Genomic DNA, 13,471 nt, shown 5'->3' with positions numbered 1-13,471 from the left:
ACACAGATCATGATTAAAATACCAGTGTTTTTTTTTTGTTTTGTTTGTTTTGTTTTTTTTAAGCAGTGATACAGGTATGACTCTACTCAACAGTGCTGCATGTCAGAAAGTAGCTATGATAGGCTGCAGGTTCTCTGTTGTTTCAAGGACGCTTGAAACAACAGAGAACCTGCAGCCAGGTTCCTGCAGCCATTTTAATTTAATGACTGATATTTTCTACAGTCATTGAAAATCACATCTGAAAATCTGAGCTCTGAAAGTCAAGTTGGCAGGGTTTGAAAACTAATTTTCATTTAAGAAATTGAAACTGATGTGTTGTCCAACAACATTTACATTAATGGAATTGCTTTTGCAAGGTCCTAAAAAGGCAGAGTGAACTTCCGAAGAATACATCAGTTGAATGTCAGATGGTAATATAGTATTTTAACTCCACCATTAATGTTCATTGGGTAAGTAACTCTGACATTTGTGACAGCTGAAGAACTGTTGTGATTGGATAAGGAGTCAGCTAAGGTGGGAACTGAGAGACTCTGTGGTGCAAATAAAGTAACATGAACCTGACCCTCAGGTAAAGACTGAAAGCAGCACTGATAGGCTACAGATAAATTCAGTTCCCCTGTTGTTTCCAGGAGGTACATTTTCCAATTTCAATAATTCCTTTAACAAATCTATAATCTATAAATGTAAATGGACTTGGACATGAGCTTGTTTGCATTTTTCTAGTCACCTGACTACTCGAAGTGCTTCTTACCTTGCAGGTCACACCTACCCATTCACACCTATTCACTCACTGATGGTGGTGACTGCTATGTCGGTTGGCCATCAGTATTGACTAATCCCATCCACACTCTCAGACACATTTACAAGCCACTGACACAGCAGTGGGGACAACTTGGAGCTTTGTCTTGCCCGTTGACATATTTAAGTTTGACTGCCAAAGTCGTGATTGAACCGCTGACCCTCATGAGAGGCAACAGACTCTACCATTGGACCACAGTCGCCTGGATTGAATGCTTCAATCACATCAGTCCCACAGTGACCTGATGGCATGATTACTGAGTGGAAATAGACGTGAGCTCAGTGGTGTCGAGGTGGACGTGTATGAGCAGCAGCAGTCGGCCCGTTCTCTGCTGTAAGAATGAGACTCTACAGCTCTCCAAACTCTCTGCTCCAAATCTCCACTGAAGTACAAACACAAAGAAAACTGCCATTGTGTGGCCTTTCAGCAGCACCGAGCTTCGCTGCTAACAGACATTGTCTCTACTTTCCCACTGATGTGGCTTTTCAGAATGATTATTGTATGGCACATACAATATGGGAACGTAATCATTGTGAGGGGAGCAGGGTCTGTTGTTACGGAGCAGGAAATGACCTGCCAGGACCTCTCTTGTGACCTCAAAGGGAAAGTGGTGACCTCAGACTGACCCTTATGTTTGTCCTGGGCTCTGACTGGGATGGAGGCACAGCAGCCGTTCCGCTGACCAGGGAGGAGGGCAAAGGGTGGGGCTACTGTTAAACAAGGAATGGAACAATGTGCTGGAAATTCCCTCCTAGGTGCCAGTTTTAAAAGTGGCACCAGATAGAGTGTAAATGTGTGTGAGGATGACATACTTCTATCTTTATGTTCAGCCGAGCATTTACTGGCACTGAATGAGTCATTGCAGAATAGAAATCATGTACAGTGGTTCTTGGTTCTTGTGTGCCCTCCTTTGATAAACTAAAGGTACTGCTTCCACCAAACGAACAAATACGCTATTTTACAGTGCTGTGTGAAAGTATTTGCCCCATTGATTTCTGTTTGTATATTTGTCCCACTTAAATGTTGCAGATCATCACACTGATTTTAATATTAGACAAAGATAACCTGAGTAAATACAAAACACAGTTTTAAACAATGGTTTCAATTATAAAGGGGGAAAACATCCAACCCAACCTGGCTCTATGTGAAAAGTAATTTCCCCTAAATCTAATGCCAACTTTGACAGCAATTATTGCAAGCAGGTGTTTGCGATGACTGGTAATGAGTCTCTACATCACTGTGGAGGATTATTGGCCCACTCTTCTTTGTAGAATTGTTTTAATTCAGCTACATTGCAAGGTTTTCTAGCATGAACGACCTCTTTGAGGTCATGCCACATCATCTCGGGCAGGTTTAAGTCTGGACTCTGACTGGGCCACTCCAAAACCTTTATTTCATGTTTTTTAGACATTCAGAGAAGAACTTGCTGGTCTGTTTCGGATCATTGTTCTGCTTCATAACTCACATGTGCTTGAGCTTGAGGTCACAAGATGGCTGGACATTCTCCTTCATGATCTTCTGATAGCAGAAATCATGGTTCCATCAATTACTGCAAGTGGCCCAGGTCTCGAAACAGCAAAGCAACCCTAGACCATCACACAACCACCACATGTATGGCTGTTGGTATGATTAGTTGAGCTTTTGTCTCATCAGTCCACAGAATATTTTCCCAAACATCTTGGGGATCATCAAATGCTTTTTGGCAAATGTGAGATGAGCCCTTTTGTTCTTTTTCTTCAGCAGTGGTTTTGGCCTTGGTACCCTCCTATGGATGCCATTTTTGCCCGGTCTCTTTCTTATTGTTAAATAAACGCTAACCTTAACTGAGTCCAGTGAGGTCTGCAGGTCTTAAGATGTTATTTTGGTAGGCTAGCCACTCCTGGGAAGGTTTACCACTGTTCCAAGTTTTCTCCATTTGTGGATAATGGTTCTCACCACATTTGGCTTGAGTCCCAAAGCCTTGGAAATAGCACTGTAACCTTTTCAGACTGATGTCAATGAATGTTTCTCATCTGTTCCTCAATTTCCTTAGTTGCTTTTCAGGTCTGGCAGTAGGCCTGAGTGTGGCAAGTGAAACTGAACTCTCAAATTACTTTTTCACATGTGGCCAGGTAGGTTTAGATGACTTTAGAACGGCATTTGTGTTTACTTGGGTTATCTTTGTCTAATATGAAAATGTGTTTAATCTGAAATATTTAAGTGTGACAAATGCAAAAAATAAGAAATCAGGAAGAGTGAAGACTTTCACAGCACTGTATACTTGTAAAAAAAAAACATGAGTCCATCATCTGTTTACTCCATCCATGCTTAGTTAAAACATGCCAAATAATGAGTTTTTCAAAACTTTATTCCAAATTTGACAGCTTTCCATATCATTGCCCATTTCACAAACATCTGTGTCCAATCTCCCACATCTTTTTCCCCGTACAACACAATCTCCTCCTGTATTCACTAATCTCATGGTCAAAAAATACCATTTACAAAACAAAACAAAAAAAAAAAAAACATACAAAATGTAGAAAATATGAATGATGAACTTTAACAAAGAGCTTTTGGGATGACACAGAATCAGAGCTTTGAATATGTTCAAATAAAACGTCAGTCGGCTGAGTAGAAAAGCTGTAAGTGCAAAAGAGAAGACTGAATAACTGTCATTCTTTAGAAGTGGACAGTAGATAATTTCAATTCAACAGCACGTGTGAGTGAAGAGACTGAAAACACTTGAGCCACTCAGCTTTTAGTAAAAAATAAACCCATTACCAAACAAACTTGGGGAGCAAGAAATAGAAATTCCAGATTCAAACATGGAAATGCCACTTAAAGTCTGGGCAAGGTGTGATGTTTTTAAAGTGTAGCTCAACAAACTGAACAACAAAAGCCAAAAACTAATGCATCTGCTGTAGAGCTGAGCACAGTGACCTCAAGTTTATCACAAGGCACAAAGGCACCAGTGTTTAGATAAACCCATCACTCACATTAAGATGAGAAGTCCATGTGTCAGTTCAAGGATGGTGAAAAATAAGTGTAAGCATGAATCACATCGTATTTATTCTCACTCGTTCAAATAGCCGGCTGTATGTTGTATCATTGTGTGTCTGTTTACGTGTCAGAGTGGTAGATGCAGTTTAGAGGGCATCCAGCAGACTGTCAATGCGGCTGACGAGCTCCTGTCTCTTGCTTGTTAGAGTTTTCTCACTCTCAATGTAAGCCTCCTTCTTCACCTTCCCCGCCACCAACCGCTCTGCCTCCTGGCAGGAGCGACACACAAGCTCCTTCACCTGACCGTCTAGTTTCTGCACCTCCCCGACCTGAGAGCACAGAGGAGGTGTTAGAATCACTGTACTTAGTGAATTATACTCATTCCATTTCTCAGTGTTCCCTAACATGTTGCTCACCTTATCAGCCAGGTCAGAGCCCTCGGCTTTCAGGCGGGCCTGCAGTGAGCTGATTTCATTGGTTAGGGTGCGATGGTCAGCCTCCAGAGTCTTCCTCCCGCTGTTTAGAGCCCCAGTGTCACGGGACTGCTTGTAGCGGTTGACCACCTCATCCATGTGCCGGTACAGACCAAGGCGCTTATTGACCAGAGTCAGAACCTGCTCAGTGATGGAGGCCACCTTCATACGCACCTCAGCTGCAGGGTCCTGAACAAAGAACAATGAAATAGAAACTTTTAGCGTTTTTCAGTGGGAATGCTGAAGGGGGGTCGTGGAAACATTGAGGAGAGAATGAGACAAAAATAAAAATAGCCAAAAATATTTTTATGATAATGACATTTTAAAAGGTCTTATTTTGGATGTTACAAACAATTGCATATTGAAACTGGAGTTAATTTTCTATGCCCATCTTTTAAATAAAAAAAAGCTCATACTAAAAGGCTGACTGAATGTGATGAATGTGTAAATAGAAGTTAAATTCTTTAAACACATTGTCTGTTACTACTACTACTACTGATTATTGGAAAATAAAGGCAACATAATTTTCCATCACAATGTACAAAGACATTAAGAAGATCATTTGCATTGCAAATGAGAATCATACTCTTTTAAAGGGACACATCGTATTACCTTAGTGATTGCAAAGTCCAAGCGAACATAGATGATGACAGTGAAGAAAAGGATGTAGAAGGCGCCAACAACCAGGAGAGGCTCCTGCAGCATCAGGATCTTGTTGAAGTTGTAATGAACCTGGAAATCACAAGAGAAAATTGTTGATTTAGGTCTAAATATATAAATTCATACAACTTCTAAGTTTCTTCCCTGTGAGCATTATTTGAAGGCCAGTTATATCTCTGTCACAGCCTGATGATAAACAGCATGTTTCTAGGGATGATGCTCTGATCACACACTAGAGAAAAAATATTTTACCCATTAATCTGCAAATAGGAAAATAGTTCCATTGTAAGTCTTACCTGACCATTGGTGGAAATGTTTGTAAAGGTTAGTAACTGGTAGTTAAATCAGAGTAAAGTGTGCTTTTCAACAACACAGATCCTGGGGGCATTGGCTCACAAAGATTAGCGTGCTGGAGGTGTTGAGGCTTTGTCTGCTCTGAGGTTGTCGAAATTAGATTAGCACATATTAAGAAAATAATGATCATACACTTACTGCGTACTTTGAATAGAGTTCTGTGTATAAAACTGAAAACAGAAGTTTCAGGGCTCAAAAATGCTAGGCTTCAAAGCAAGACACTCTTGTAATTCAGGTTATGAGGGAATCTATTTAGATTTTGAGTAAATTTTGGACAGCAATGAATCACTTTTTGTATGGGTCCTAGAGCTTTCCAAAATAAAATTGGCTGAAATTTACCCTTAGGGTGATGGTTAAGAAAACTTAAAGTTAGAAGCAAAACACAATTTAAAAACATTCAGTATGGCTGACAAAACTGTCTGCTTACAGAGAAAATCTCTTTCTTAATGAAAACATCTAACGCAGCTCATATAGATGAACCTAGCAAAGCTAAGAGCTTATGAACAGGGGACAACAGACTCTGCCACTGATCTACTGCCACCCATGTTATATTAAGTCAGATCTTCCTTTACAACAAGGACAAGAAAATTCAATAAAACTGGTTAATCTAATGATGACTCAGTTAGTGACACTAAAGTCTCTTTGAAAACCAGAGCTCGTATCCTGGTCATTGGGAAAAGAACTCCGTTCATTCTCAGAAACAATGTGTGATTTGTTTTCTACTGTAGTAAAACATTAATTTACAATTTACTCCCAACAAATTCAATGCAGTAGACTTTTTAATACTTGTTAGAGCTTAAACCCTTATATGACTCTAAACCTTGGGGCTATGACATGAAAACTGTCTTGAAGATATCAGTGCAGTAGATGCAAAGAAGCTGCCATCATGACAGGGACTTGATGGTTTCAATCAGTCCCTGACTTGCAGTTTAAAAATGTATTTGCTGCATTACATACACGGGCATTGGAAATTCATGTGCCATTTTTCTGCTCTATCAGTGTCAAACTTGCGATGATGAAGTATTTTGTGCTTGATTCCTGCAATCTCATGCCTGAATTCAACTTTAACTATCTTGGACTTAAGACCAGCGAAACATTGTTTTAAAGCCCTTGAAGCTCTTTTACCCAACAAACTCAGTCTGTTATGTTACTTTTATTAACAGCCCCAGTGGCTGGTGGGTTGACTAGACACTGCTCAAAATACCTGCATTTGGCTGATGGTGGGTGCCAATTTCCCATTCTGATATGCACCCTGGAGATCGGCTGTACAACCAGGAAGACAATTTAATCTTTTTAAATATGCTTTAACACAATTTTTTGGTAAACATAAATGCAGAGAGCTGTAAAACTGTAGCTATTTCTTATTTGTTTGCTGCTTCGATTTTTCTGTTTCATCTCACTGTGTCTGTGTTCAACTTAGCATCGCTAATGTTACAGCCTGTTACACACCGCAGCTTCAAGCAAAACAAAGAGATTTTGCACTCTCTCAACAAGCTGAAGATGTAGGTTGTTTGCAATCACATAATCCCAAATATCCATTGAGGGTCAGCCATTAGAAATGAATGAGAACGGAGGGAAGTTAGTACTTTACAGCTCTAAATGGATCTGTGTGCTGCAATTATCATCCAAAAATTCTGTAATACATTGAGTACAATCCCCACACTTTACACAAGAGTATTTTCACTTCATAGTTTAACCAATTTACCTGGCATGAAGGGGATCAATATCATGAACTACTCAGTAGTGCAGACCTTGTCTGGCCTTATGAAGGGAGACAGGAGTCTTGTACTGAGCTAAGAGGCTAGCCAAGCCTCTTTAACATATGAAAAATAATTCTCATTTTGTCACAAACATGCTTCTAATTGAAACGGTGATACACTATCATCCGAATACAGCTTGTGTGGTGAGTGACCAAGGGATGTGCCATTTACGAATGAGCCTGTGCTAAAAAACGGCTCTTTAATGTGAGCCAAGGTAGCTAGCTCCTGTTTGAGTGCCAGTTTCTTTTCCCCCATCATCTGTTATTTAAACCACATTTAGAAAGCTAAACTGTTAGAAAGTGAAGGGCCATTTGGGGTGCAAACAACCAGCTCCACTGAGCTAATCTGGATCTCATAAAAGAGACAGATTGCCTCTCACAACGAACAGGACAGACATCAGCTGAGGAAATATGGGCAAGATCAGAATTTAATGTGCTAACATGGCAAAACTTTAAATCAACCTAGACTAACTTGTGAAAACGGATAGAGGCTTTATTAATCCATGCCTGCTACCATTTCTCCTTGACTTTAAAACTTTTTTGCCTGAATATTTCACTACTTTAGGAACAAAAAAGTAGCTTAAGAATCAAGAAAACATTCATTTTTGTAGTTTGAACACTTGTCATAGTCAACAGTTCAAAACATGGCCCTTTTTATCAACCGGTGTTCTCCACTACTGCATGACGTCTGCAAAGAACCTGCAGAACAACAAATGCTCCCTGCTTTTTTGCCCGACTAAAGTGAGTGTGTGCTATGTGAAATGTCAAAGGTCATGTGAAAAATACTGTCTGGCAGAAAGACTTTTTTTGTCACTTGTAATGCTGATGAACCTAACAGAGGATATTAAATACTGATGTAAAATGTTGCATTTTTAAAATACAACTTTCTGTTTTCTTCAGATTTTTAAAACCACCTCAAGAAAAGATGATGCTGAGTTGTATTATTATTCATAATATATCAAAGTGTATATAGTGAAGAAAACTGAGGATGGGATACATTATCATATAGAAGTAAAAATGTGTCAAATGGAATGTCCAAATAGGCATGCATTGTTTTACATTTTCAATCAAAAAACAAATTTCAAGTTATATTTTGTTATCAAAATATTCTTAAAATCTGCAAAAATCTTTTCTTATGAACTCAATATCATGCCTTGGCTTGCTTAGTGAGCTGAGTGTCTCATCACTCCCCTTTCAAAACCTGCATATGTGGTTAATACAGCTTTAGAAGCAACATGGTAGTAATCTGTTAGTCAATCATACACACACGTAAAAATAAACAATCCAAAAACTCCACACTTTCTCACTGTTTCTTACCACAACATCCTGAATGTGATGCTCCACCAGGTTGTTCTTGGTGGCCACCAGCACTGGTCGGCCAAAGGTATCCAGGTATGTGTAGTGCAGCTGGTTTGGCATGCGGTCGATTTTGTAAGGTGTGTCTACGTGGATATTTCTGTTCAAATATGAATGGGAAATATGATAAATGAGCATCTTGTAATTCAAAAATGTCATTAAAACTGAACTAGAACCATTTTTCCTTTAGACACTGACCTCGCCCCCTCTGGCAGGATGATTTTCACAGTAAGGGAATCGATAACCTGGTCATCATACACATGGTCAACCAGTCTCATCTTCAGTGCATACTGGTCACCTAGGATACAGTCATGTCACATATTAAAAACACATCTAGGGATGTACTTGTGTTGGAGAGATTCTTCAGAACATAAACAGAATCAGTTTTCTTTACTATGGTTGATTATAGAGATACTGAAGATCAACTCACCCAGGGTGTACAGGTACTCATAGCTGGGCAGATTATAGCCAATGATGTAGTGGGTCTTCCAGCCTCCAAACAAGGGGAAGCGAGGCCTGACCTCCACCTCAACAGAGTCGTCTAGAACCTGCAGATGGGAGGTGGAGATGTTGCCAATCTCATCTCTGTAGTAGACATCCTGGGCGGAGGCGGGAAGGATAGTCTGTTGTGGGAGAAAAACACATTTAGCTTCATCATCACATCAGTGAAACAAACAACAGCTGTTTATGTTTAATACAACACCTTAAAGGATTTGATGGATGAGATGCCACTGTCTGACTGGCGCTGATAATCGTAGCGTGAAAACGGCCCCTTCAGGACGGCTCCTGTGTGCCTCAGGTCAATGGTCTCCTCCACTGCTATGTTACCCCAGTGAGAGACCTCAATGGTCCGAGTGATGCTGCTGATGGTGAGGAAGGGTGTATTGTTTTCATAATGGATCCTCATTGTATCCTGGACAGGATAGAACATAAAAGAAAACAGGATGCTTGAGCAAATTCGTTGAGGTTTTACTTTAACTTCATTAGATCTTGGCAGAGCTGTACCTCACTGAACGCAGACACGTCCCGGAAGGGTCCATACTCAATAATCTCATCGTTCTTGCTGGGGTTGCCCAGTTTGGTGTAGCTCTCAACAGTCTTGGAGGCCAGGCGGACACGTGTGGTCTGGCTGCGGGTGGGGTATGGAGAGTACAGGTAGTGGTTCCCTTGAAAGACCACCAGCTGGCGCTCAGCCTGGGTTATGTGTGTGGGGAAGGGCTTTAGGACATGGCTGTATGTCATCTCAACCTTAGCTTTCAGCTGAGCACCTGCTGCAAGGCTGAAGGGCAGATGGACCTTAAAAAACTGCCCACTAAGAGAGGGGAAATTAAAAATATCAGAGAAACATGGGTAAGATACATTTGAATAATAGTGTAAATCTGTGTTCATTAGGGTGGCTATTTCATATTTAGTCCTCGCCTTAAAATGTTAAGTTTTAGTCATTTAAAGTGCAACTAAATCCCTAGACATTTTTAGCTGAAAAGTGGTGTATATCTGTATTTAATAGAGTAGTTTAAAATTATGGTCCGACCCTCAACATCAGAGTATGAAGTATTTAAATATTCTGTTTTGTGTAAGAAATGTGCATAGTGACTGCTCTCCACAAGTTTAAACCTGGTTACTGCAGGATTCAACAAGGTCATCAAACTTTTCTATTGGCTGAGCTGAAACATGGTAATATCAGCCACCCAATTAAGGTTTTAGGGTAGCTGGTTCAATAGAAGGCATTGTAAAGGTGTCAAATATTCTTTAGGCTTTTTGACACGGCAGAGTAGATGCACTTCAGGTGAAACTCTGGGGTTTAGTTACCCTTGAAGCCATTTTAAACCCTCATAGTTTAAATCTACAAAAACTCAAACAGTTTGAAGGGAAATTTGTTCATCCTCAAACTTTGAATGGTGTGTTTTAAGGATTGAAGATTTAGATCTGGACTACATTTAAATACCAGTATTGATATCAGCTAAAATTAATTTGTAAATATCAGTATATTTTATCAGCAAAAACCCAATATCATGCATCCCTAATAGAATCAAGGTTGTCCACTTGCATTTTTGTTCAGTTTTGTTGACAAAATTAAAGGACCCACACATTTGTTACCACATTTTTTTTTCCATCTTAGAGATCATAACAGTTGTTTAATAAACTTCAAGATTTTTTCCCCCACAAAGACAAACATAGTTCACTCATAAACACTTGAGTGTCAGTTTTAAGATGCTAGAGCAAGAACTGTGGACACATTTAAGTGTCCTTTTTATTTAAAGGCTTAAATCAAATAAAAAGTCCTATCAAGAATGCCAGAATCAACTCTTTTACATCATGATCGAAGGAAAAAAATGTTTCAGAAGTGTTTAGTGCTCTTAATGTTGTAAACAGTCTTGAAATGTAATAAGATGACAACTAGAGAGACTGATCTCTTACCTCTGGCCCTCAACTGTTGTCTGTGTGAGCTCAAGTGTGCCATCCTCCTCCTCATCCCCCTTCACCTGTTGTAAACAACAAAATACAGGCTCTATGATGTATATGCACTGAATACTAGTGTTTTAAAGAGACATTTAATGTTTAACATGTCTGAACACGGAGTATCGTCAGGGTTTCATACACAGACAGGGGCAGGTCTGCGCAGTCACACACGGAAGTGAACTGTCCAGCGCATACGTGTCATTCAGCCACTGAGAGAGCGTGCAGCACTGCGGAAGTTAACACCAGTAACTCACATCCTACACAAATCAAAATTAAATCTTACATGTTATGCTAGGCTTTATGGTGCAGTTCTATTCAAAGTATTTGACCCCATGCATGCATCTCGTACTTTTCACGAGAGATGTGAGATGGTAGCTAACTGAGGCTGACTGACTCTGGAGCTTGCAGAGCTGACTGTCCGCTGAAGCACAATGAATCAAATCGTACAAGCCAAGCTAGGATCTCTGCGTTAATGCAGTCAGAGGACATAATTGCAACAGCCTCATGTGTCGTCTCTAGACTAGCTCGTTCACTTAGGCTGCTGTCAATGTAACAGGCCAAAGTAAACACTAAGTGAAGTAAAGATAGAGCACTCTTCAAATGACGTTGCTAACATGCTAATGCTAGCCAGCCGGCTACAGACAGTGGCGTTGGCTTTGTTTCATTTAGCCATGTTTTGCTCACCGAAGCTCCGATGTATGCCAGGTGTGGAGCCAGGTCAGCCTCCACCGCCAATAAGAAGCTGTTGACTGCAGAGGGTCCCTGATTAGACAGCACGATCTCCGCGCTGATCTTGGCCAGATGAGTGCCTAAGTCCACGGTCCTCTTCACATCTTCGTTCACCAAACCGTCCGCTGAAACCTTTGAGTTCAGAGCAACCAGAAGTAGCAGGCAGGCGGTGAGAAGTGGTGGGTTCCGAGACATGTTGAAAGTAAGTCAGACCTACTACAGCGGAATAAGAGTGGAAAAGACCGGGGGGAAATGTAGAGCAGCAAAGAAAGGCCGCCGTGCCGCTCTACATCAGCAAGGATGACGCTTCATTCAGTAGAACGTGATGACATCACTGCGCGCTCTTTCCGACGCGCACTGCGTTGAAAGTGCAGATGAACTCCTACAGTCTGTGTTGAAATCTGATACATACATTTAATATTTATGTTAAGTGGCTTTAATACATATAAAATGACCACTGTATAGTTTTGTATGACGTCGTGGTTTCGTACCGACAATAAAATTGAAGTAACTGTATTCTGTCATCTGCGAGAGTGAGTTTATCCATAAACGGGTGAGGAAATACAGTGCACAATAATTAGGAAAATAATTTTTTGGTGATATTTTGGTTTTGCAAGGCCGAAATAGCTCAGTTGGGAGAGCGTTAGACTGAAGATCTAAAGGTCCCTGGTTCGATCCCGGGTTTCGGCAGCCATCGGTGGCTTTTAATAGGGGTAACTGCATTTAAATTAGTGTTGACAGAGTGGCAAACTTAAGGCATCTTGAATGAAGACGCAGGGCCAGTAATGATATTAGTTGATAAATGCATGGGGTTATATAAAAAGGTAACTTGCCGGTCAATCAGCATCAGAACCTCTAATTATAAGCCCTCATCTTGATTTACATGTTTTCGACTCCATCAAAGATAACATTCATCGCTTCATAACGTTTAATTCATTTTTTAACGAGTCATTTTATTGTAAATATCTTAATGGATTACCATAAAATGAATCTCATGTACAATCTTTTATCCAATCCAAATGCAGCCATGCTCTGAGACCACTTATTTTCTGGTGAAAAGTGGTGTATATCACTATTTTTAAGCGTGGTTTGACAATCACGGTCTGACTCTTTTTTTCTGAGCAAAAAGAGTTTAAATTCTACGTTTTCTGTAAGAAATGTGCATAGTGACTGCTCTTTACATGTTGACTCCTGGCTACTGCAGCTGAATTTGTCTATTGGCTGAGCTGGTACATGGTGATATCATCAGCCACCCAGTTAATGTTTTTTGATAGCTGGTTAATGGTTGAAGGCATATTAAAGGTATCAAATACTTAGTAATTATGTTAATTGGCTTTAATATACAGTATAAGAAGATGACAGCTGTAAAGTTTTGTGTCTCAATTTTGTACTGACAATAAAACTGAAGTCCTTATATACCATGATCTGCTGGAGTAAGTTTATCCTGTAATGAATGATGAAATATGGCATAAAATTATTTATAATAATATTTTTTGAGTGATTTTCATGCTTTTTAGGACAAAATAGCTCAGTTGGGAGAGCGTTAGACTGAAAAATCTAAAGGTCCCTGGTTTGATCTCGGGTTTCAGCAGTCTCTGGTGGCTTTTAATCAGAATGATAACTGCTTCTGAATCAGTACAGACAAGGCTTACCAGTTTGGATAATTAAAGATGTCTTTCCAATTGAAGACACACAATCAGTATTGATATACATAGATAAAAGCATGACTTTATGGCATATGAAAACATAATATAATTGCCACTCAGCCTCTGTCCCCCTTTCTGTGTTCTTATTTTCAGCCTGCATTTTGGGACACTGGTAATAGATTGGCTGCTGTAGATTGCATCAAGGGATTTCATTGATTGATTGATTGTACTTCATTTATTTGTTGTGACCTAAAAG

At 40.0% G+C, this 13,471-nt stretch overlaps 1 protein-coding gene and 1 non-coding gene across 2 annotated transcripts; one reads left to right on the top strand and one right to left on the bottom strand.

Moving 5' to 3' along the window:
• Positions 1-3,128: 3,128 nt before the first annotated feature.
• rpn1 (ribophorin I) lies at positions 3,129-11,874 on the bottom strand. The gene is made up of 10 exons (XM_041782510.1): positions 11,525-11,874; positions 10,799-10,863; positions 9,386-9,692; positions 9,084-9,293; positions 8,811-9,003; positions 8,579-8,678; positions 8,342-8,480; positions 4,864-4,983; positions 4,195-4,440; positions 3,129-4,107 (listed from the first exon to the last, which is right to left on the bottom strand). The coding sequence occupies exons 1-10, from the start codon at positions 11,762-11,764 to the stop codon at positions 3,925-3,927; spliced, it is 1,803 nt and encodes a 600-aa protein (XP_041638444.1). The 5' UTR covers positions 11,765-11,874; the 3' UTR covers positions 3,129-3,924.
• A 312-nt stretch (positions 11,875-12,186) lies between these two features.
• trnaf-gaa lies at positions 12,187-12,259 on the top strand. Its single transcript has one exon. It is a non-coding gene; the product is annotated as a tRNA-Phe (tRNA).
• Positions 12,260-13,471: the final 1,212 nt, after the last annotated feature.

This window comes from Cheilinus undulatus, linkage group 3, assembly GCF_018320785.1.
Source record: "Cheilinus undulatus linkage group 3, ASM1832078v1, whole genome shotgun sequence".
Taxonomy (NCBI): domain Eukaryota; kingdom Metazoa; phylum Chordata; class Actinopteri; order Labriformes; family Labridae; genus Cheilinus; species Cheilinus undulatus.
The sequence above is the reverse complement of the archived record's forward strand: the minus strand, read 5'-3'. Positions and strand labels throughout refer to the sequence as shown.